General features: G+C 44.6%; 1 protein-coding gene across 11 annotated transcripts in view; it reads left to right on the plus strand.

The window, feature by feature from the left end:
* Positions 1-8093: 8093 nt before the first annotated feature.
* Positions 8094-24963, plus strand: part of RBM33 (RNA binding motif protein 33) — a 109166-nt gene continuing 92296 nt past the window's right edge. For all 11 annotated transcript variants that reach the window (XM_069587199.1, XM_069587200.1, XM_069587206.1 and 8 more), the window contains exons 1-2: positions 8094-8590; positions 20299-20377. In XM_069587199.1, coding sequence (XP_069443300.1) covers positions 8548-8590; positions 20299-20377 — 122 coding nt within the window. In that variant the 5' untranslated portion in view covers positions 8094-8547. The remainder of the gene's footprint in view (positions 8591-20298; positions 20378-24963) is intronic.

A 24963-nucleotide genomic window follows, 5' to 3' on the forward strand; every position in this document is an offset into this window, starting at 1 on the left:
AGACTAGTAAATCTGAGGCTTTTGATATTTATGATGTCAAATGTTTACAAGTAAAAAGGCTCAATGGAAAATAAAATATTGCAAGAAGAAAGAAGTCAGAGAATTCAGAAGATTAAATTACCATATGAGTGGGAAAAAAGCCTGATTTATTATGATGTGATCTTTCAGATATTCAATACTTTTTAGAGACGGAAGCTTGCAACATGCCCAGCACAACGCACGTGGGATTCCGCTGTGACTGTGCAGCCCTTCCCCCGTACCCCGCCCAGAATATTTGCCACCTGTGTGCATGTCTTTATACCCTGGCTTTATAGGAAAGTCTTCTCTATGTACACATTTTAATCTTTATTCTTTTTTTGTCCATCTCTCTGATCTGAGGTCTTTCCATTTTGGCACGTTTAGCGCCGGTTAACCACTCTCAGTTCGTGAGTATATCACACTCTATTCACGCATTCTTTTTTAAAAAATATGCATTTCACAGAGAACTATAGTCAGTATCTTGTAATCACCTAGGCTGCTGCTGCTGCTGAGTCGCTTCAGTCGTGTCTGACTCTGTGCGACCCCACAGACGGCAGCCCACCAGGCTCCCCCGTCCCTGGGATTCTCCAGACAAGAACACTGGGGTGGGTTGCCATCGCCTTCTCCAATGCATGAAAGTGAAAAGTGAAGTCGCTCAGTCGTGTTCGACTCTTAGCGACCCCATGGACTACAGCCTACCAGGCTCCTCTGCCCATGGGATTCTCCGGGCAAGAGTGCTGGAGTGGGGTGCCATTGCCTTCTCCGAGTAATCACCTATAATGGAAAATAATTCCAAAAATAACACATGTGGCTCTGCATAACTGAATCACCTTGCTGCGCACCGGTCACGTGATAAGCCAACCATACGTGAATAAACGTATATATTAAGAAAAAATGTGCATCTGACCCTGTGCTTGTTTGGGGTTTTCATTCGTTCGGGAGTTCTGTTTGTTTTTGCTCTAATCAACAATGCTGCAAGCACGTTCTGGTCCTTAATGCACATGTGTGAACATCTCTCTAGGGTGTGTACCAGCAGGAATATTGCTGAGTAGAAGAGCATATTCTTTCCTTCACTAATTAATAACTTTACCAGATGCCGTCAAATCATTCTAAAGAGCGGCTGTTCTACTCTATTCTTCTATCAGCACCATCAGTGCTTGGGATTGTTTACCTTCTGAATCTCTGCCAATCTGGTGGGTAGGAATTTGCCTCGGCGTGTATACCTCCTGCACAGTTAGGCTTCCCAGCTCCTTGCGTTGTCATTTGCCATTTCAGAATTCTCATCAGTCATCTGTGTGTTCACGTGCTCAGCCGCTCAGTTGTGTCCGACTCCTTGCAACCCCAGGGACTGTGGCCCGCTAGGCTCCTCTGTCCAGGCAAGAATACTGGAGTGGGTTGCCATGCCCTCCTGCAGGGGATATTCCCAACCCAGGAATCGAACCCAGGTCAGCCTTTGCCCATTTTTCTAATGGGCTATTGGTTTTTATTATTATTACCGATTAGTGTGTATGTATTCTGGGTACTAAAACCTTGTTAGTCATACACGTTGCAAGTATTTTTTCCTAGTTTATTTTTCCTAGTGTCTTTTCACATTTAAGTGACATTTTTAGATAATGAAGCAGTTTTAAATTTTAATGAGCTCCAGTTTACCAATCTCTAGCTGCTTTTGTTTTATTGTTTTTTTCAATTTTTGTTTTTTAAGATCATTTACCCACTGAAGTAATATAATTCTACGAGACAAACATTTATCAAAGCATCATTTTTTCCTTCTAATTCCCAATGGAGTTCAATAAGAGAGACGTTATCAGTGGCTTTCAGGGCTTCCCTGGTGGCTCAGACGGTAAAGAATTCGCCTGCAAAGCAGGCCTGCATTTGATCCCTGGGTCGGGAAGATCCCCTGGAGAAGGGAGTGTCAACCCACTCCAGCATTCCTGCCTGGAGAATTCCATAGACAGGGGAGCCTGGCGGGCTACAGTCCATGGCGTCGCAAAGAGGGGGACACGACTGAGCGAGTGACACTTTCGCTTACACTCTTTGCCCATGGATGCACTTCGGTCGTCTCCACAGTCAGTCATGTAATGTTCTAAATGGCGACACTCTTTCTAGCAGCAAAACCTGTTTATAAGCATGTTTCAGTTCAAACAAGATATCCTATATATGAGTGATTATTGTAAAAAAAAAAAAAGATCTTTGAAGTGCTTAGGGACCTAATTCAATACTGAGAGCTTCAAAATTAACAATAGCTTAGTGTATGCTCTTAGATACGGTGACAGCATAAACCAGGACCTGTTCCCCTGGATCCAGACAGGCTGCTAGTCCCCTGAAGGTCTCCCCATCTCCCGCTACTGGCACCGATTTCTGTTGCTTCACGTTGATTTCTCCCTGGCCTGTTTAGCCTTGTTTAAAACTCCTTCTGGCCAGAGGGAACGTAAACTGCTCTTCCCTCCCAGCACTTAGTGTCGTAGCTTATAAATGGCAGGTGGTGAATGAAAACTTGAACAAACATTGGGGGTACGCCATTAGGATAGGATTGTTTAGGGTTTATACAGCTGGTAAATGTTTATCTATGGCGCACAAAGCAGCGATCTACATTCCTTTCATTTTCTGCTGATGAAGATTCCTTCCCTTGCATTGCACACTATGTCAGCCTGACTTTGAAGCGTAGAGTTGTTACTTTTGGACTCTCATTCCTGCCCCTTCCTTCACATCTGAGCCCAAGGCTTAGGAGGACACAGTCACTGGCATCTCTCAGGCCACCTTGTTCCAACCTCATTGTGTGGAAGGACGGACCCCCCCAGGTTAAGTGCCCACCCCTGGGGGTAGGATGGAAGACAGAGGGCGTGGGAGACAGTGGTACTGGCTTCTGTTTTCTGCCGCTGCAGCTGCTAAGTCGCTTCAGTCGCGGCGGAGTCTGTGCGACCCCATAGATGGCAGCCCACCAGGCTCCACAGTCCCTGGGATTCTCCAGGCAAGAACACTGGAGTGGGTTGCCATTTCCTTCTCCAACACATGAAAGTGAAAAGTGAAAGTGAAGTCACTCAGTCGTGTCCAACTCTTTGCAACCGCATGGACTGCAGCCTACCATCCATCCATGGGATTTTCTAGGCAAGCGTGCTGGAGTGGGGTGCCATTGCCTTGGAACGGGCCTAGCGTTCTGCCCTTTTTCAGCCCTTTGCAGGACACTGATCCTTCCTCCCATTTCAGAAGCTACAGGAACTTTGTGGCACATTTTTTGTGCTCCTGATACAGCTCTCAATGCCGTTTGTGCATAAAGGAGGAAATGAAGGTCCAGACATGTGCCTGCCACCAGGTTAGACATTTTCTCAGGGCTCAGGCGTGGCTCCATGAGATTTGTCACTAGTCAAAATGATAAACAGCCATTTAATTTTTAGTGGCAATACACAATGACCATATTTCTTTTTCCAATCTGCAGTCAGTACTTGAGGATATTAGCATTAATTGCCAGCTTTGCAACAGGCGGATGGATGTCTAACTTCCTTCAGCAAGAAAGTGTTTTAATAATTTGGTCTTGTAGATTCGCTCTGGGACTGGGCTGTTCTTATGTGAACCACCTAGAACTGTTGGTGGCGTCATACGGGGACCCCTGGGGCAGGGCAGCATCCTGGTCATTTTTGTGCCTCCACTGCCTCACCCCATGCTGGCACACCTCCTTTCGTGGTGGCTGGTGGGCAGCTAAAGTTAGCAGGAAGCAAATAAGCCAGAAATACAGTCCTTCACCCTCAGGAAGGTAACCCTGAAGGTGAGGAGGGCACACCGAAGCAACTACTTATCAGTTGGCACAACGGCACAGTGAATGTAAGGATGATGGGTATTCAGAGAACACAAATCGTTTGGACTTAGAAAGATTAAACAATGTTAGCAAGAAAAAAAGATGGGAGCTTGAACTCACACTGAAAGCTAAGGTGTAACAGGGACCAGCAGGAAAAGATGAGTTCGATTCATAAGCAGCTAAATTGAGAAGAATTAATTTAGAAACTTAACATTCCCATTTCTGGGAGCACTGTTTTCCTTTTTGCTTTTACACAGATCTCCATTTCATTATTCATACTGTGCACTGACTGCACAGAGCTCTCCACAACCTGGGGGAAGGATCAGACTGGAACGTCTCCTGGGTGGACCGCTTGGTAGTGAGGGAGCCCAGTCAGTTTTGTTTCATTCTCTGTTAAAACAACAAAGGAAGACGGTAACAAGGTTGGGAGGCCAGCCACTGCCAGCTGTGATGCCCACGAGCACTGTCCAGATCGACGTTTTAAACATGTTTCTGAAGCGCGACTGAACAACAACCAAAAAAGCTAGGGCTTTTTCTTTCTCTGTCCCCTTCCCACAGTGAAAATGGGTTCCCTGTTTCCTCAAGGCCACGCTTTTGTTGCTTTTCTGCCCTGAAGATTATAGTTTATTTTCGGGGGAAGAAGAGGAGGAGTGTGTGTGTGTGAGAGAGTGTAGGTGTGTGTGTAGGGGTGTGTGTGTGTGTCTGTGTGTGTGGTGGCTGTTCCCTTTCTCTGTGCTCGGGACTCTGCCCATCTTTCTGGTCAATGCCTGATGGGGTTCATGGAGAAGGCTGCAGGATGGTGTAGGCCTTTCTGCCTCTGCAGCTCTGAGGGGCTTCATACTCTCATGTTAGCCCACATGTGGACTTTAGATGTCCCTGAACATTTTTAGCTGAATCTTAGTTCCAGCTTCTAAGATACCTTGACTTGTCTGCTCCAGGTAAGCAAAGGCTCAGGTCCTGCTCTTCCTTGTAGATGTCTGTGTCTCCATTTCCTGTTCGCTGCTTTGGAACCCTTTGGTCCTCTGATGGATTGAGAAAATTGCCATTGATTGTAATTTTTCTTGTTATGAGCTTGGCAGTGATGTTCTTTCCAGCTCTCTGTATATCTGAGATGAAACTGGAAATGTCTAATCTGCTTTTGTTGTTCTCTACTATTTAATTTCAAATATTGCATTTTCACCTCTAGAAGTTCCACTTCATATCTTCTCTGTCCTTCCTCATTAGGGTCCTATTTACCTTAAGTCCTTGAGCATATTTATATCAAGTCTTAGAAATCCCTGGGCTGATAATTCTGTTGTCCCTGTTACGTATGTTTCTGTTTATTACTTTTTCTCCTGGTATTGGTCATATATCCCTGCTTCTTCCTTTCGTTAGTAATTTTTCTTTAAATGCTGGCCTCTGTGAATTTTACTTTATTGAGGGCTAGGTTGGTTTTTCATTAAAGAAAACTGAAGTTTGTTCTGGTGGGCCATTAAATTATATGCTGATTAGCATAAACCATTTCAAGAGTCGTTTACAAGCTTCGTTAGGAGATTCTAGTGCTCCTTTGTCCTAGCTCTAATGCATTGACCCTTCTTGGATCTTTCTGAATGTCCTGGGTGGTCAGCCAGGGTTATCCCCTCTGGGTGGTTGAAGCTTAAACGTTGCCCAGCTCTGCCTGAGCTCCAAGAATGGTTCCATTTATAGCTTTTGGGTTGTACTGGTCCTTTGCTGATCTTCATGGGATTTCTCCATGCAGCAGCACATTCAAGGCATCCCTATGTGGATTCTTGGAGTTCTTCCTAAGCATCGCTGCGCTACCACCCCCCACAATGTCCCATGTTAGCCCCTCTAAATTCTGGTCTGTCTCAATTCTTTAAGGCAGTTGTGTTTTATTTGCGTGTCCTCTCCTGCCTCATGGTCCAGAAACTATTTTCAGGCAGAAAGCTGCCCGATTATAAGGTATCCTTTCTCTCAGTGCCCACAGGCCTGTGCTGCCTGTGGCCCAATGTCGGAAAGGAAGTTTGTTTTTGCAAATGTGTCTTTTCAAGTTATGGAGTGAGGGGAGTCTGTCCCTGTGTCTCCATCATGACCAGCAGCAGTTTGTCTGTGTTAAGACCTCCCTTGTGCATGCTGTCCAGTTTCACCACATATGTCTAGGTGTGGCTTTATTCTTCTTGCTTGGTATTTGTTATGCTGCCTGTATTTGTGGGTTTGTATCTTCCATCTCTTTTCAAACATTGCCTCTTTTCCGTTCTCTTTTTTCTCTACTTTTTGCAATGCAATTTCTCATGAATTTGATTTTCTCATTCCAAGCTTCCAATGTTCAAACCTCTCCTTCATGTTGTCCCTCCACCCTCATCCCCCACTTTTTTGGTGGCATATTCTGGGAAATCTTTTCCCGCCTTTTTCTCAAGTCTCTTTTCTGTTTAACTTCTCTTTTGCATTTTCCACTTCAACAGTGAATTTTTCTTTGCAGTGTTATTGAGTTATAATTGATATACAAAAAAAATGACATAAACTCGATGTATACAATTTGATGTTTGGATATATGTATATACCTGTGAGACCATCATCACAACGTCCTCTTTGGTTCTCTCATTAAATAGTAACTTGGAGTATAATTGCTTTACAGTGCTGTGTTAGTTGTGCTATACTGTTTTGAAGCAAAGAGAATTTTCTAGAAAAGTTTCATATAGAGTAAAAGTAAAACCTTTTAATTCTGAACCACGTGAGAATAAGTTCCTGACTTGATTTGCCATCGAGTACTTTTGTAAGAAGGAAGAACAAATCTGAGTCCATATCGGATCTGTTTCTTTTAATCTTTGTATTCTATTGTTTTTGCTGTAAAGTTGCCTGTAGCCTGAAATATTCAGGACAGCCCATTCTCAAGGATCTGACCTTTAACAGTACAGCACTTTTCCATTTGTGCAGAGATAAAAAAGTGGCAGAACAGAGTAACACTTGTCTTGCTGGGGTGGTTTATAGGAACGCTGTAACCAGACCTTTGCAGAGAGCTGTAAGAACAAAGGATTCTAGCCCCAATAAGTTTGTAATAATCACTTCCTCCCCTTTAATATAAAAGAAACCTGAATTCTAACCCATGGTTCTTTGGGACACTAGTCGATCATCTTCTTGGGGGTCTGTAGGCTTTCCAAATAAAGTGGTAGTCTTTGCCCCAACATCTTGCCTCTTGATTTATTGGCCTGCCAGGCAGCAAGAAATACAAACGTGGACTTGCAATAGTATTTCCAACAAAGACTTTCTTCCTGCAGAGTACCTGCAATCATCAAAATAAGGAAGTTAACTCTGCTACATAACTCCCATCTTATTTTCAGACTCTGATTTTTGCAAATTGTTCCAATAATATTCATTAGCCTGAAAGGATCCAGTTCAGAATCATGCATTGCATCCAGCTGTCATGTCTATTTTTTCTTCAGTCTGAAAAAATTCCTCAGTCTTTTCTTGACTTTCGTGACTTCCAACGCTTTGGAAGACCTTTGTGGTACGTCCCTCAAATTTTTTTTGGTCCTTATTTCTTCAAGATTAGACTCAGTTACGTATCTGCGACTGGATTACCACTTAAGTGAGACTGTTTCTTCCCGTTGCATCCTTTCAAGCGGCACAAAATTCTGATTTACTCCGTTATGGGAAAACGTTTACTATCATCAGTTAAGCCGGAGTTTTCTAGGCTTTTCCACCATAAAGCATTATTTTCTACCAATAGCGTTCACGAGTACTGCTTGATGGAGTTCAGGTGGGCCTGGCATCTCTGCGCCTATGTTCAGCCTTCTCTTCCTACCTAAAATGACCCTTTTCTTTCCCCATATTCTTCACATTCCTTGTTCTTGCACCAACGTCTGTAGCTTGTCCGTACTTAAAGGCCTAGTTACATTCACCCCACCCACCCGCCGAGTGAGAAGTCGTCTCCCCAGTAGCCCTCAGCCTCCTCCGCACCCTGGTCCCCTTTCTGTTACTCGTTAGCACCTCGCTCTGAACCCTTCCCGCTCCTCCAGTGCAAACTCTCGCGCACGCGTTCAGCGCAGTCTAACAGTCTCAGGGCCCACCGCTCAGCGAACCTGCCGCCGCCCCGCAGTCCGCAGAGCGCCAGCCGGGCGCCGTCCCGCCCGCCCCAGGGGCCCTCGCCCCCCGCGGCGGCCCCTAACGCCGTGACTCCGCCCCCAGCCCGCGCCTCACGGTCCAAACACAGAAGCCCTGCTGCCGCCCCGTAGCGGGGCGCGGGGCCTCTCCCACTTCCAACGGGACTTCCGCCGGGCGTAAAGCTCGGCGCCAACTGCTGCAAAACGCCTCACGACAGAGCTCGGGGCCGCACTACGGCCGGCAACCGCCCCAGCCCCCGCGTTCAACACTGGGCTGTCTGGAAGCCCGGCGAGGCGGCCGCTTGCGAGTTTGCCTTCCGCGTTCGGCCTTCGTTTCCCCGGGGGCGGCGAGGAGCCGCCGCGGCCGGCGGGAAGGTCCTGCGCCGGCGCCTCCCGGCCGCCATCATCCCGGCGTGCACCGCGGCGGCAGGCCGAGCCGTCCGCCATGTTGCGATAGTTTGTTGTTTTCTTCCTGCGGAGGAGCAGGCCGGAGGGCCCCCACCCGCCGGCCGCGCCGCCTCCCGCACCCAGGCCCGGCCAGCCGCCCCCGTCCGCAGTCGTCCCCGCCCCCCGCCGCGCGTCCCCGGGCCCCGGCTGGCCCGGCGGCCCCCCCCAGCTGGCTTGGTGGGGCGAGGCTGAAGGCCGGGCCCAGCGAGCGCCATGGCGGCCGCCCTGGGAGCGGGCGGAGGAGCGGGCGCCGGAGGTAAATGAACGGCCGCGCGCGGGAGGCGGCGGCGGCGGGCCGCTCCCAGCCGTAGTAGTGCCCGCGGGGGGCTCGGGGGGTCGGGGTCTCTGGTGTCCTTGGCCTCGCGGCGGTGAGGCGTCGGGCCCACCTGAGGCGGCGGGCGGCCTGCGCGGGGGGACGCCGGGCGCCCCCGGGGAGGGTCGCGGCCCCGCTGGGGTCGTCCGGGCGGGCTCGGCGTGGTTCCCGGCCCCTCACTGGACCTGGCTGTGGCGCACGTACCTGAGGGAAGGTGTTTGCAGGGCATTTCAGAGAGTCAGGAGTCTGAAAAAATAACCTCCCGCGACTGCTCTAGTTTACCTGAACTCCTCAGTCGTCTGAATCCGGACCCATTAGCGCTTGGTTGTCAGCGTCTTGCAGAGGGTGGAACTGGGGTAGAAACGGTTTAGATACTGATGCGTTTCCTTCGGGCCGTTTTTTGTCGTCTTCCAAACATAGATAAGTTTGACAGAGCACCTCACTCACACCTTACCTGGTTTTTTTTTCAGGTAGAATCACTTTCTGGTTGAAATCACATTTTTGTTGACTGAGGGTTTTTTTGTTTTTGTTTTTGAGTAAAACACTTGGAAGTGAGTTTGCTGATTGTTCGGAAACTCTGATAAAGGGGACCCTTAAGGTGGAAAAAGGTGAACACCACCCGCATTCGGGCGGAGTTCTCATTATTGAAACGTTAGGCCATTCTGCTGTATACTCTTTAGTGATAATGCTGATTTAAGACTACATTGTAGCGATCCTGTCTAGGAATTTTGGCCAGAGTATCAAAGCGTTCCTGTGGCAAAATAGAAAAACCTAAGAGACAGGCGCTGAAATGCGACTTCAGGCAATATGATTCGGTGCTTGCCTTTTTTCTGTCACGTGGTTCCCCCCGCCACCCCGAGGCTTTCTAGTTAAGAGTTTGAAAATATTTGCTTTATTTTCCTTATTGGTTACTTGCTGGAGTTTTGTATCATTTTCAAAAGGTAGGTAGTCTGCATACTCCTGGGTCAAAACTGTTTTCATTAATAACACTGATGTAGCTTGGCATGTCTCACTCTTGACTAGTGCAGTTTCCCAGAGGCTGTGTGTGTCACACGTGAAGACCTTATCGTGCTGATGGCTAATGTGATGTGTGCTTGCATATTTTTTCAAATTTCTCATGTTGTGAAAATGGCAAATACCATTGAATGCAGTTGACATAAACAAAAGCTGGTTGATGTCCTCTAATAAGTTTGAATCCAGAAAGTTTTTGCGAATTGCCATTTTAGAGGATTAGGCTTTATCCTTGATGATTTGAAGTTTTTCCTTCCATTTTGTCGTGCACATCTGTTCTCCCATTGTTAAAGCCAGGCTGCTTACCAAGGTTTGTGAGTTGTGCATGGCTCAGCCCCCCAGCCTCAGCCAACTCCTGTCAGCCAGCTCCTCATCCCCTAGGTCTCAGGCTCCCTGGAGGCCTTCCTTGAGCATTCTTCTTTGTGTCTGAAGTATGTCCATCTCTTGCTTATGTGCCGCCCGCAGATATCTTTATTCTGTGGCAACCTTGTTTCTTTATCCTGTGGCAACCTTGTTTCTGGAACATTTGTTGGAGTTTGTGATTGTATTTGGTTACCTGTTTGCTGCTTTTTTAAATCTCTCTTCCCTGGTAGCCTGTAAGCCCCTTGAGGACAGTAATGCTGCCTGTTTTACCTGCTGTGTATTCCAGGTTCCTGGCATGTAGTATATGTTCAATAAACACTTGGCAGCTACCCCTTTCTGTGCGTTTGTAAGTTGCACAGTTAACAGCTGTGTGGCCTTTTATGGTATGAGTGGAGTCATGTGGTGGTCCCCAGTTTGCTTTGTTCACTGAATAGTTAGGTCTTGGCAATCTCTCTTGTGTTAGTAGGTGAGAGTTATGTGGTTCCACCAGTTATTGATTAACCATATTATGTTGATGGACGTTTCAGTTATATGTCCTTTTTCACTACTGTTGAAGATTCTGCACTAAACATCTGCAGACACAATTGTGATGTGCTGAAGCAAATATTTATGGAGGATTGATAACTCTCGAAGTGGAAATATGGTGGTGTAAGCTGCATATATTTTAAATTTTGGTAGCTATTTTCAAGTTATCCTCAAAAAAATTGGTACCACTTTATCCTTCCAACAGTACTGTATGAAAGGACAGTTGTCCCATGCTTTGAGAATCTTTGATATAAGGCAGGAAAATAGCCTCAGTGTTGTAATTTGTATTTCCCAGATCTGTTGAAATTAATCATCTTTTCATGTATTATATTTATTTTTCTGTGAATTGTTTATATAATTTTTTTATTGAGTGGTTGACTTAAAGAATTCTTTGTGTATCATGTTATGATTATAGACTTTTTTTTTATTGTGCTTGCCCTATGAAAAGTGGAAGTGAAGTCCCTCAGTCGTGTCCAACTCTCTGTGACCTCATGGACTGTAGCCTACCAGGTTCCTCTGCCGGTGGGATTTTCCCACCAAGAATACTGGAGTGGGTTGCCAATTCCTTTTGTTTTTTTAAGCTTTTGATTACAGAAGCTTTAAAATTTTACCTTGTGAAAAATGTCACTTAATTTTTTTTTTTTTTGGCTCCTCCTCATGGATTGTGTGATCTCAGTTACCTGAATGGGGTAACCTGAGGTCGAGGTAGTGAAAGGCTAGAATCATAACTACTAGGTCACCAGGGAATGGTGATCCCCTCTGCCCTCCTCCCGCCAAAATTTTTTTTATATGGACATCTAGGTGATTTACAAAGTTGTGTTAGTTTCTGGTTTATAGCAGAGTGATCCATTTATATATGTATCTGCTTGTTCAGATTTTTCTTGTCACTTATTTTCGTAAAATTTTTTTCCTAACGTTGTCCCCATGCCAAGAGTTCCCCTGTGCTTTTAACATTTTATGTCTGTGCTTTTTTATGTTTAGCTTTTATTCCATATGGAATTTTATTTTGGATGTGGTGTGAATTTAGGGCTTCTAACAGTTTTAATACAATTTATTGAATTATTTCTTTTCTATTTTATGATACATTTAAATTCTCATTCTTTCTTTTGTTGTTCAGTAACCAAGCCGTGTCCCACTCTTTGTGATCCCATGGACTGCAGCACATCAGGCTCCCCTGACCTTCACTATCTCCTGGAATTTGCGTAAATTGACCTCCATTGAGTCTTTGATGCCGTCCAACCATCTCACCCTCTGGCGCCCCCTTCTCCTTCTGCCTTCAGTCTTTCCCAGCATCAAGGTCTTTTCCAGTGAGTCGGCTGTTCCCGTCAGAGAGCAAAAGTATTATAGTGTCAGTATTAGTCCGTCAGTGAATATTCAGGGGTGGTTTTCTTTAGGATTGACTGGTTTGATACTCTTGCAGTCCAAAGGAGTCTCAAGACTCACCTCTAGCCCCATGGTTCAAAAGCATCAGTTCTTTGGTTGGTCATCCTTCTTTGTGGTCCATCTCTCACATCTGCACATGACTACTGGGAAAACCATAGTTCTGACTATATGGACCTTTGTCAGCGAAGTGATGTCTCTGCTTTTTAATACACTAGGTTTGTCATAGCTTTCTTTATTGAATTCTTTCTTTTCCATTTTGTGATGTATTTAAATTCTCATAATTTTAGAAAATTACTGTTTCATAATGTGTGTTTCTCTATATATATTATAGATTTTTTTCAGAAATTTCTTGATTAGCTCTGCATTAAAAAAAAATAAACTTCAGAATTGTCACATTCTATAAAAAATTCTGCTGAAATTCTTTGAGGTTGCATTGAGTTCATTAATGCAATTTGGGTTTCCAGGATGTTAAAGAATCCACTTGCCAATGCAGGAAATGCAAAAGATGTGAGTTTGATCCCTGGATTAGGAAGATCCTCTGGAGGAGTAAATGACACCCCCCTGCAGTATTCTTGCCTGGAGAATTCCATGGATAGAGGAGCCTGGTGGGCTGCAGTACATGGGGTTGCCAAGAATCAGACACGATTAGCACACACACACAGTGCACCTTGGGGATGATGGATATTTTTACAGTATGTATTTTTTCATCCAGCAATAAGAATGTCTCACTGTCAAGCTCTTTTTGGTCCATCAGTCATCTACCACATTTTTGAGTATTTCCTCCATGCTAAGCACTGATCTAAGAGGTTGGGATATATAAATATTGGAATAGAAGAGATTGCAGATACGAAAACAGTTTTACTAAGGTAACTTCCAGAGGAGAAGGGATCTCTGCCATCCGTCTAGTCAAAGCTATGGTTTTTTCAGAAGTCATGTACGGATGTGAGAGTTAGACCATAAAGAAAGCTGAGTGCCAAAGAATTGATGCTCTTGAACTGTGGTGTTGGAGAAGACTCTTGAGAGTCCCTTGAACTGCAAGGAGATCCAACCAGTCAATCCTAAAGGAAATCAACCCTGAATATTCATTGGAAGGGCTGATGCTGAAGCTCCAATACTTTGGCCACCTAATGCGAAGAGCTGACTCATTGGAAAAGACACTGATGCTGGGAGAGATTGAGGGCAGGAGGAGAAGAGGGTGGCAGAGGATGAGATGGCTGGATGGCATCATGGATCCAATGGACATGAGTGTCCAAAGACTCTGGGAGATGGCGAAGAACAGGGAACCTGGTGTGCTGTAGTCCATGGGATCGAAAAGAGTCGAACAAGACTTAACAACTGAACAACAAATGGAACTTACCTTCGTAAGATTTTCTTTATGTAGTTCTTCTATATTTCTTGTTAGTGTTATTCCTAGATATTTTGTATTTGTTGTTGTGGATGGTATAATTTTTTTCTCATACAGTATTCTGGAGTTTTTTGCTGATTTGCTATAGAAAAACTGTTTTCTTCTTTTGGTCATTATATATAACTGGCTTATTGGAATTTTAATATTTGATGCTTTAGATTTTCAGACTGTTGTATCTGCAGTCTCCTCTATTTCAGTATTTATGTCTCATTTCTTCTTATACTTTTTGTTCTAGAAGTTTTCATTGTCAAGTCTTTCTATATAATGTTTGGTAGTGGGCTGATGACAGGCATCTTTATCTTGCCATCTTGTTAGGAGTTTAACGAGTGTTTGTTTAATGTTTTACCAGTGCGTATGGGTGTTTGCTGTAAGTTTCTGACAGTTATTGTTTGTTTAGCTAAAGATGTTTGTATTTTGGACTAGGGTTTTGATTTTATTAAATGCTTTTTCTGCGTCGTGATCATGAGGTCCCTTCTTTTTGTTTTTATTTAGTTTTCTGGCTGTGCCAGGCTTTAGTTGCGGCACATGGGGTTTTTGATATTCCTCATGGCATGTGGAATTTTAGTTGCAGCATGTGGGATCTAGTGTCCCAGGTGGCCAGTGGTAAAGAGTCCATCTGCCTGCCAAGCAGGAGATGCAAGTTCAATCCTTGGCTTGGGAAGATCCCCTGAAGAAGGAAACGGCAGCCCACTCCAGTATTCTTGTCTGGAAAATCCATGGACAGAGGAGCCTGGCAGGCTACAATCTGTGGGATTACAAGAGAGAGAGTTGGAAACGATTCAGCAACCAAGCAATGACGTGTGGGATCTAGTTTCCTGACTGAGGATCTAATCGTGCATTGGGAGCAGGTTGTCTTAGCCACTGGACCACAGGGAAGGCCCGTGAGGCCCTTCTTTAATACCTTATTGTAATGCATCTGTAGATTTCCAGTGCTGAATCAGCCACATGTTCTTGGGTTCCCAGTCTTCTGGTTCTTCAGGTCTTGTTCTTTTTGGTGTTTGGCAGCTTTTCACTTCAGGACTGTCTGATCATAGGAGAGATTGGCTTATACTTTCCCTGTATTTGTGCTCTTCTATGTTTTTGTGAGATTCTAACTACCTAGAATGAGTTGTGAAATTTTCTGGATATTGTAAAAATCTGTTTGCTAAATGTTGAAAGAACTCTTGTCTGCAAAGCCATTTGGGTCTGTTGCCTGCTTAATTTTCGGTTTCTTCTTTTTATTATTGGTCTGTTTAACTTTTTTAAATCCATGGGTCAATTTTGATAATTTTTTCTGGAAAAATTATTCTTTATGTTTATATTTTCAATATAACAAATTATAGAGGTAAAGGTTTCAGCTTCCTAAGAGTGGGTATGTTGAAGGTAAATTTTTTGAAAACCCACGCATGTCTGCATGAATTCTTATTTTATTTTCAAACTTGATTGATATGGTCGCGTCTTCAAGTCTAGCTTTGACTTAGATTCCTTAGATTCCTTTTCAGAGTTTTGGTGGTACTGCTGTGTTGTTTTCCGGCTTCTAGGTCTGCTCTTGAGAAGTCTGAAGACATTTTCATTCTCTATCATTTGTGTGACCTTTTTTTCTCTTCCTGGAAGGTTTTAACAGTTCCTCCTCATTGTTACAGGATTCATTAGCGTAGGTCGTCTTATGTTTCTTGTACTGCATTTGGTGGATACTTTGGTCTGGAAATGTGTGTCCTTCGGTTCTGGGAAATTATCTTGTGGTACTGTTTTACTCTCTTTCTCTCTGTTCTCACTTTCTGAAATTCTTATTATTGAATTTTGATGCTTTATTTATATACAAAGCATGAGCATGATGAAGCAGTTCATTGAGAATCTTTTGGAAGGATAGGTAGGTACTTTGGCAGTTCACAGACTCAGAAAGAGCTGGGCAGCTCAGGCTGTGCAACATCAGGCGTCAGGGCTGTCTGGGCCCCGGCAGGCTTGTGGCTGCTGGCGGGGCTTCTCCGCAGGCTCTGGCTGCCACTTCCTCCTCAGTCCCTTTTCTTACGGATGCAGCAATGTTGTTCCTATTTGGCCGCAGGAATGTTGTTCGTATTTGGCCGGGTGCTGAGCATCTTCACTGATTTAGCTGCACCAAAGTGTGGGTCTACTTTCCAGATCTTTTGATAAGATTCTTTTGTTTTTTGAGAGAAGCTGTAACTCTGGTAGTTATATATAGTTACATTTTAAAATTGTTGAGAATCAAGTTGATTAAAAAAAAAGACAACGTAATTCAAAGATAGCATGATCCTTATAGGCCATAGGATTCCAGCCTGTAGGTTAATAGGTTAATAGTTGATTCTGCCTTCATGATTTTGTAGGTTCCATGGATCAGTGATCTTTCTACCTAAAGACTGAGGAAGTTATGGCTAGCTACCCTTTAATATTTTTATGTATCAGAGGGTTTGTTACTATGTGAAGTGAAAGTTGCTTAATTGTGTCTGACTCTTTACAACTCCATGGACTGTAGGACTATACAGTCCATGGAACTCTCCAGGCCAGAATACTGGAGTGGGTAGCCTTTCCCTTCTCCAGGGGATCTTCCCAACCCAGGGATAGAACCCAGGTCTCCCACATTGCAGGCGGATTCTTTACCAGCTGAGCCACAAGGGAAGCCCAAGAATACTGGAGTGGGTAACCTATCCCTTCTCCAGAGAATCTTCCCAACCCAGGAATTGAACCGGGGTCTCCTGCATTACAGGTGGATTCTTTACCAACTGAGCTATTAGGGAAGCCCCATTGTTACTATATAGTTGCTTCCTAAATAAACTCAAGAGCATGGTACTTAGTGTTTGGTAGACCTGAGTTTAAATCTGATTTTGCTGTTTCTTAATTTTTGGTTAGTCTTAGTTTTCACATCTGTAAAAGGAGAATGGGGATGGATTAAATGAGAAAATGAATATAGCTAGCTTGTTGAAGTACATTGAAGCTTCTCTTCAGTGCTTCAGGAGTGCTAGACTTATTTGAAGTTTTATTACTAGTCTTACTTCAGTTAGGAAAGAAGCCATGCTTTGCACTCCAAGTATAAAGGATTTTAATACAAGAGTTAGAGGCTTCTACAGCCCTTGGATAGCATCACCGGCTCAATGGCTGTGAGTTAGAGCAAACTCTTGGAGGTGAGGGACAGGGGAACCTGGGGTGCTCATGGACTCCTGGCAGGGGAGTCCGTGGGGTCGCAGAGTCTGGCGTGAGTGGGCGGCTGAGCAGCAGCATCACCCCTTGGTGGTCAGGAGTGCTTAGTCTGAGGACCAGAGCCTGACGGTTCAGAGTCCGTCTGGAGGCTGCTGGAACTGAAGACTCTTGTGGGAGTGCCAGTGGCCAGCCTCAGTCTGCAGCACTGGGTGCTGCCTTCTGAAGGTGTTGAGTCTCAAGAGCCCCTCTGTCACAGCCCCTCCAGCCCAAAGCCACGCATGGTTTTCAGGAGCCTGTTCTGGCCTCTGTGAACCTCGTATCTGTGAGGGGGTGTGTGTCTGTCTGTCCTGTGCCTGTCTCATGAGAGTAATTGAGATAATTGTGACTCAGACTTCTGTGACTGCCTTGCCTCGCGCTCTCTCACTCAGAAGTGCACAGGGAAGGAGGCTCTGGGAAGTGTGTTTCTTGCATTGCCTGCCCTGTTATGTAGAGGGATGGGGACCACGGTCTCAGCATAGCTGTGGTTCTCTCCGTGGAAGGAAGAGCAGCAGCTGCTGGAAGGACTTTCTCCCTTTCTGTGACATTTCTTTCTTACACTCCACGAAGTTAGCAACTAACCATCAGCATTTTAGAAGGTCTCACTTTTAGAAAGAGGGTCTAGATTTTTGGGAAAAGAAATGGGGCGTTGTTTCTTCTAGATTCTAAGTCATGATGGGAACGTTCAGTTGACTGAGCTCAGACCATTTTCCTTTCCCAGGTTCCTCAGGCTAACAGAGGACCTGAGAGTCTAGCTTTTATGGCTTGCATATCAGAAGGCAGCTGTCTTCTTTCAGGACTCACTCTGATTGATTCCCAAACACAGGAAGAGACATTGAGTTGTAAGACAGGCAAACAAATGGTCAGTATGTACCACACTTCAGAAGCAAAGTACAGAGTTTATTTTAGGGAAACCTGTCCAGGGTCCCATGCAAATAAGAGTTTTAAAACAAGACTACAAATTATTTTTCAAGCAACATGATGTGTGGGCTCTTTCTGAAAATTTCCCTGGTGGTTACTCAGAATTTGAGTTATTTTGTAGGACAAATACGCTTACTTTGAAAGTTAGTTTGATTCTTTTTTCTCTTTACTATAAAGTTTAAATAAATACTGTTTAAATAAATACTGTTTAAATAAAGGGTGTGGATTTCCTCACCTATAAAATACGGAATTTTGAGTCAGTGATTCAGAATATGAGGTACATGAGAATGGTGTCGAGGCAAAATAAGGAAGGTTGAGAACCTTTGGACTAGAGCAAAGATAGGAACACTTTGTAAAGGGCCAAATGGTAAATATTTTAGATTTTGCAGGTCATAGGGCTTCTGTTGCAATTCTCTGCTCTGTGCTTGTAGCCTGAGAGCTGTAGACAGTGTGTAATTGAATTAGCATATAGTGTTCCAGTAAAAGCTTATTTACATAAATCGGGCAGTAGCTAAATTTGGACTAAAACAGGTGGCAGAACCTACCTGTCAGGGGGACTGTAGTTTGCTGATTCTTGGATTAGACAGTTGGTAGACCCCTGTTCCAGACTAGTATTGTATAAAGTTTCTAATCTTCAATTCCAGGTTCCTGGAAAAGATTAGGAAGTAATAAGAATGCCAAGTAGAGGACTTGTATTCATCATAGAGACCTAATTGCTGTGTAATTGAAAATTGTAAAAATTCCAATAACTGGTTTTAGTCTTGCTGATAGGGAACACTGATTCCCTTAATAGCATGTATGTCTAGTGTAACGTTTGGCCTTGGGGTTTCTAGATTTCAAGACACGGATCACTCTTGCCCTTGGAATCCAGGGTCGTGCTTTCCTCCTTTAAAACTTTGGACTAGTGTGGACGCATTGTGTTTTCTTGGTTCTACTCAGTATGACAAATAGAAACTTAAAAGGACTTGTTTACATTCTAAGAACAGAAGGAGAATGATGCAGAAAATGTAAGAATAAAAACAGGTGCACAGAGTTCAAGGTCAGTTTGTTTCTTAGGGTTTTGCGTTAGGGTTCTTTTTTATCTGTTTTTGCATTCCATACTCCAAGTGGAAAGAAAGGATGTTTTTGTTTTCTGCTTTATCAGGTGTGTGTGTGTGTGTGTGTGTTTTTTTTCCTTTGCTTATTGTGCTTTTGTCCAAGCACAAAGTTACCCACATTTGCAATCATTCTTGTCTCCTCTGGGGAATTACGGTGATTTTGCACTTTAGGTATTTAGTTTCTCTCAGCAGTGTTTCATAGTCCTTAATTAACAGGTCTTTCTCAATTTTTTATTATGGTTATCCCTAGTATGTATTTCATATTTTTATGTTATTGCAAGGATTTGTTTTTTAATTTCCAATTGCTCATTCCTTGTATGTAAAAGAAAAAATTGTTGACTTTTAAAAACTGATCTCATATTGTGCAACCTAATTCAGTTCACTTAGTAGTCTTCGTACTTTTTTTCCATAGATCCCATGTGGTTTTCTACATAGCTAATGACGTTTGCTGTGAAGAATGGTGGTTTTTTTGAGTTCCTTTTGTTTTTCCGTGTCTGGTTGCACTAGGTAGAACTTGGATTACAGTGCTGAACTGCAGTGTCAGGACTCACAGCCCCAGTCTTGTTCCTGATTCTAGAGGAAAGCACTGACTCTTTAGTTGCAGTGGTTGCTGTAGTTTTTGCATACGGATGCTCTTTGATCAGGTTGGGCAAAGTCCTTCTATACTTAAATTTGTTCAGAGTTTTTAGGAATGTGGCTATTCGGTTTTGATTAACTTTTAAATTGATTTTCCTCCTTATGTTGAGATGATAATGTAATTTTCTACTTTGTAATATGATCTGTTACATTGATTTTTTAAAAGTACTGATTTTTGAATGTTAAATGAACCCTTCATTCCTGGGATAAATCCATGTGGTTGTGATGTAGGATATCCTTTTAATATATTGCTGGGTTCTATATGCGAATTTTTAAAAATAATTTTCATATATGTTTTGTTTTTCTAGTCTGGTTCATGTGCCTCTGCTCTAATCTTTATTTTCTTTTGCAGTCTTTTGGTTTAATTTCCTCTTTTTGCCTAGTTCCTCAGGATTTAAAGTAAGACTGTTGATTTGAGTTCTTCTTTGTTTGCATAGGCAATGAAGTTCCTTCCATGTATTGCCTTTGCTGCATCCCGTAAACTCTGTTACGTTGTATTTTTGTGTTTACTTTCCTCAAAGTATGTTCTCATTTACCTGGTTCTTATTTCTTCTTTGACTTATTGGTTGGTGAAGTGTGTTGTTTAATTTCCATGTACTTGTGAATTTTCAGTTTTCTTTCTAGGATTGATTTTTAGCTTTATTATTACAGTTGACCCTTGAGCAATGCAGGGGTCAGTTGCACCCCTCTAACTGTTCTATCAGCGAGCTTTCATGCCTAAGAATGTTCAATAAATTAATTTTCTTTAGGTAGATGTGTAGTTTAAAATATTTTAATTATTAAAAATGGCTAAAGCATTTATGGGCTTCCCTGTTGGTTCAGTGGTAAAGAATCTGTCTGCCAATGCAGGAGACGTGGGTTTGATTTCTGGGTTGGGAAGGTCCCCTGGAGAAGGAAATGGCAACTCACTCCAATATTATTGCCCGGGAAATCACATGGACAGGGGAGCCTGGTGGGTTATAGTCCATGGACCTGGCTTAGTGACTAAACAACAAACAAACAACATTTGTAATTGTTCTATATATGAAAGTTTAGTAGTTTAAAATATCCTTTTGGGAATCCTTAAAAGAAACAAATTGTTTCAATATTTGAATGTGTCTGTTTAAATTGAGTAAGACTGACTCATGGCCTCTCTCTCACAGATGATGACTTTGACCAGTTTGATAAGCCGGGTGCGGAGCGGTCCTGGAGGAGAAGAGCTGCGGACGAGGACTGGGACAGGTGCGGACCCCCTTGGGTACATGCAGGGCCCTTGCTGACTCATCTCCTTCTGCCTCTAGGCCAAGCAGAGCTCTTTCCTAAGAACACTGTTAGCTGCCGATGCTCTTTCCTGAGTAGGTCTGTCCTGACTGGGCTAAAGAAGGGCAGGGGTGGGCGTTCCAGGCAGAAGGCGTTGTGCGGAGCTCCTCCCCTGGCTGGCGCTGCCTCCAGCTGCCAGTGGAGCTGTCTGTGTTTATACAGTGATGGTGTTGAGTTGGTGGGCACTTGGAGCTATTTGGAGTAATTCTGTGCCCGCAACAACAGCAGCAGAGCTCCTCCACGTGCTGTGTTGCTGCGAGGACCGCTCTCCAGTTGCGGCGTGTGGTTTCCTGTCGTGGTGGCTTCTGCTGCCGAGCACGGGCTCTCGGTGTGTGGACTTCAGTAACTGTGTCGCCCGGGCTCGTGGTTGCTGCTCCTGGGCCCAGGGCACAGGCTCAGTAGTTGTGGTTGGGCTTGGCTGTTCTGCCGCTTGTGGGATCTTCCTGGACCAGGGATTGAACCTGTTCCCCTCTGTTAGGTGGGTTCTTTACCACTGAGCCACCAGGGAAGCTGGGTGTCTTGTAATTTAGTTCTATATATTTCTGATGACTAGTAAAGATGGAAAAGTGTATTTGGAAATCATCTTCAAACCTACAGGAAGATGTAAAAGTAACACAGAAATTCTTGCAAGGCCTCCTCAATCAGACTTAGAGTTGCTTTGTGTCCCACACACACACTCACCCACCCCCACACACACCCCCCCCACCACCACTTTTTTCTCTTCCTGCACCGTTTGACGGGAATTGGCAGGTATCATGCCACTTCTAAATCTGCAGTGGCTACCCACGTTTTGTCAGTTGTCCAGATAATGTCCCTTTTAGCAAAAATGAGTTTCTTTTTCTCCTCCTTGTTTCTTCATCTGGAAGAATTCTGTCTTTAAAGGCTTCTGTAAAAGCTCTGTAAAGCCTTTGTGTTTAGTGACTTCTGACTTCTTTGAGGAGGGCGCACCATTTCCCTGTGGGCCGGCCCTCAGTGTGGGTTTGCTGGTGTCTCCTCAGGACCAGACTCAGGATGTGCTTTTGGTCAGGAGCACTTTTTGGTGACACTGTGGCCTTCCTGAGGGCACCTCTTCAGGAGGGGCATGAAGTCATCTAGCTGCTCTCTGCCTTACGTCGGTAAGAAATTCTTCCCTACTCTGTATTCTCTATGGTCCCAGGGAAGTTTTGAAGTGTGTGTATGTTTTTAATAGTTCCATATATAATCTACCTGAAATTGATTTTTTTTTTTAACTTAGAATTTGAAGTGTATATGAAAATAGAGTAGTACAGGGTAGGTAATGTACCATCCTTCAGCTTCAGCAGTGTCAGTATGTAGCACAGTTTTATCTATGATCTCTGCAGTCCTTCTCAAATCTCAGGCATAATTTCATCTGAAAACATACCAGATTGTATCTCTCTAAAAAATAAACAATTTACAAGTATAGCCATTATAGAGTTATATCTTAAGTCGCTCAATCTGAGTGTCTTATTAACGTTCACACTTCGCTGTCTGTCTCACGTATATATAGTTTCCTGGTGGCTCAGACAGTAAAGAAACTGCCTGCCATGCAGGAGACCCTGGTTCAGTCTCTGGGTCAGGAAGATCCCCTGGAGAAGGGCATGGCAGCCCACTTCAATATTCTTGCCTGGAGAATCCCATTGACAGAGGAGCCTGGTGGGTTATAGGCCATAAGGTTGAAAAGAGTCAGACACGACGGAGTGATGAACACTTTTACACTTTCATGTATATTACAAATACATACACGTGCAGTGTGGATATGGTTCTGTGCTCTCTCTCACGGTTTGGTTTGGAGTGCAAAAGATCCATATCCCGTGAGTGCGGGGCTCTGCAGTGCTGCCGTTGGCCGCTTGTTTCTGCAGCAGGAGCTTCACAGAGTCTTGCTGACTGCTTGTTGCCCTGCTGTCAGCTGTTACGCCGTCCAAGTGAGATGCTCTTGTCCTGTCACTCCTCCTGTTCCTGGTAGTTGTGACAGCTCTAACTGTGCTTGGTTGTTTTGAGGTGTAGAGTAAGTGCTTGATTCTTTGCTTTTATTTACCAGTTTTCAAAATAATGGGTCAGTTCCTGAGCATCTTCCAGAGGTGTTTTGTTTTTGAACCATTTTGAATTCCTAGATCTAAGTACTGCATGTGCGGTTTTATAGCCCATTATGACTGTTATCTTACTAACGCTGGAATTGCCCCGACGTTTGTTCAGTGGGGATTCATTTTGGCTGTCGTGACGTCAGTTGGCTCTCTGCTGCGATGGAACTGGGTTTTGTTTGCAGTGAGACGGGGCTCCCTTGCCCTTCCCAGTGTGGCGAGCTCTCGCTCCAGTGTTGTTGATGAGCAGTCTCCTTTCCTTTACTCGTCTTGAGTGTGTGTTTGCATGTGGAGGCTCAGTACCATGTGTATTTCTTTATTTGATTTTGCTAAAGCATAAAATAACCTCTTCCATGTACTGGGTGATAGAGGGTGAATTTTGAAAGCTAGGGAGAAGAAAGAGTCAGGAAATATAGCAGGCTGTATATTCACATAGGAAGAGCATGTTCAAAAGGTTTCCACTGAAGGTCATTTGATGACTGTTTTTTTAACGGGGTAGTGTTAAATAAGCAGGGAGAGTCGATGAGGTGTCCAGAATATAGCAGCCGGTCTCACAGGGGAGCAGTGGTGTCCCAGGATCCAGCTGGAGCCGCTGGCCAGCGTGGGTGGTGCTGGAGCAGCGCAGGTGGGAGGGAGCAGCCGTCTCCTCCGCCTTGGGACATTCTGTTCAGACCTCCATGGGCCAGGCCTATCGGAAGAAGAGCCCCTCCGGAAGAAGAGCCCCTCCAGGGCCGGGAGCTGGCAGGGAGGGAGCAGCTGCGGTGGCCTGGAGTGGGGAGGCGCGTGGAGACTGCTCCAGTGCAGTGTTGTCACTCACATCTCTGATTTTGAAAGGCTGCAGCCAGGTGAAAAAAAGTGAAAGTGTTAGTCACTCAGTCATGCCTGGCTCTTTGCCACCCCATGGACTGTAGCCACCAGGCTTCTCTGTGCCTGGGATTCTCCAGGCAAGAGTGCTGACCCAGGGATCAAGCCCTGGTCTCCTGCACTGCAGGCTGATTTTTACCATCTGAGCGATGACTGCCTGCAGAATACCTGTTTCCTGAAAAGTTTCCCGTGTAATTCTGTCGGTTAGTAAACATGTACCTGCTCCCAAAGGTCTGATTGTCTTCCTCAACTAGTGATCGCTGGCAAAGCCTCTCAGGTGCTGTGCAGTGGAACGCAGAAAGCCGCCTCATCCGTTCGGTACTCCTGTCACTTTCTAAGTACCGCTATTGTCTGTGAGCATTACTGCTCACCCTTTTGGAAAGAGGCGGTTTGGGCCACTCACTCCTATTAACTCGTTGCTTTTGGTGACCCATTGGTGTCATTTTGGTAGTGTTTCATATTTTACAAATTTCTTCCCTTCTGTGCACCTCTTTATAAGGATCCTGCTTTATGATAACAGTGGAGAAGGACATTTAATTTTTGTGTGGTGTGTGCGTAGTAGGTAGGATTTGGACTCTAGCGCTAGACTGTCTCAACTCATCTGGTTTCTGACTTGGTAGCAGGGTGATCTTGGGCCAGTTATTTAACATCTTGAATCCTTGTTTTCACGTGTAAAAAGTGGAGAATGACGTATCTGCTTGATGGGGTTGTGTTCTGGTTACAGAGATGTATGTGTGGGGGGTCGGGCTGCTCACTGCTCAGAAGTCAGTAAACAAGCCAGGCTGGTGGAAAGGCAAGTTTGCTTTACTTCAGGTGCCGGCAGCTGGGGTGGGGAGGGTGGCGGACATCTGTGCAAAGGCCCACTCCTCCCAAGAAGTGCGAAGGAAAGCATTTATAGACAGAGTGGTGGTGAGGGGGGTTGCACGCAGAAATAGCACAGTCCTCTCTTAACAGTCATCTTCAGCTGGTCATCAGCGGTCTGAGTAGCATCATCTTGGTTGTTTTAGGTACACTTAATCTTCAGTTCTGGGTGTCAGTTCAGTTCAGTCGCTCAGTTGTGTCCGACTCTTTGCAACACCGTGGACCGCAGCACGCCAGGCCTCCCTGTCCATCACCAACTCCTGGAGTCCACCCAAACCCCATGTCCATTGAGTTGGTGATGCCATCCAGCCATCTTCTCCTCTGTCGTCCCCTTCTCCTCCTGCCCTCAATCTTTCGTTACCATTTCTTTGCAATCAGTTCTCAGAATTATGGCAGCTCAAGTCCTGGGTACAGTCTGGTCATTGTGTAGTTAACTTCTCCACCTGGGCTTTTAGTATCTATAAGACAGCTTACAAGATGTGGCTCAGAATATTATCTATAACCCTTGAGAAAGATTCCCCGGTGGCTCAGACTATAAAGAGTCTGCCTGCAATGCAGGAGACCTGGGTTCAATCCCTGGATTGGGAAGATTCCCCTGAAGAAGGAATTGGCAACCCCCTCCAGTATTCTTGCCTGCAAAATCCCGTGGATGGAGGAGCCTGGCAGGCTATAGTCCATGGGGTCACAAAGAGGCAGGACTGAGTG

This window comes from Ovis canadensis, chromosome 4 (genome assembly GCF_042477335.2).
Source record: "Ovis canadensis isolate MfBH-ARS-UI-01 breed Bighorn chromosome 4, ARS-UI_OviCan_v2, whole genome shotgun sequence".
Lineage (NCBI taxonomy): Eukaryota > Metazoa > Chordata > Mammalia > Artiodactyla > Bovidae > Ovis > Ovis canadensis.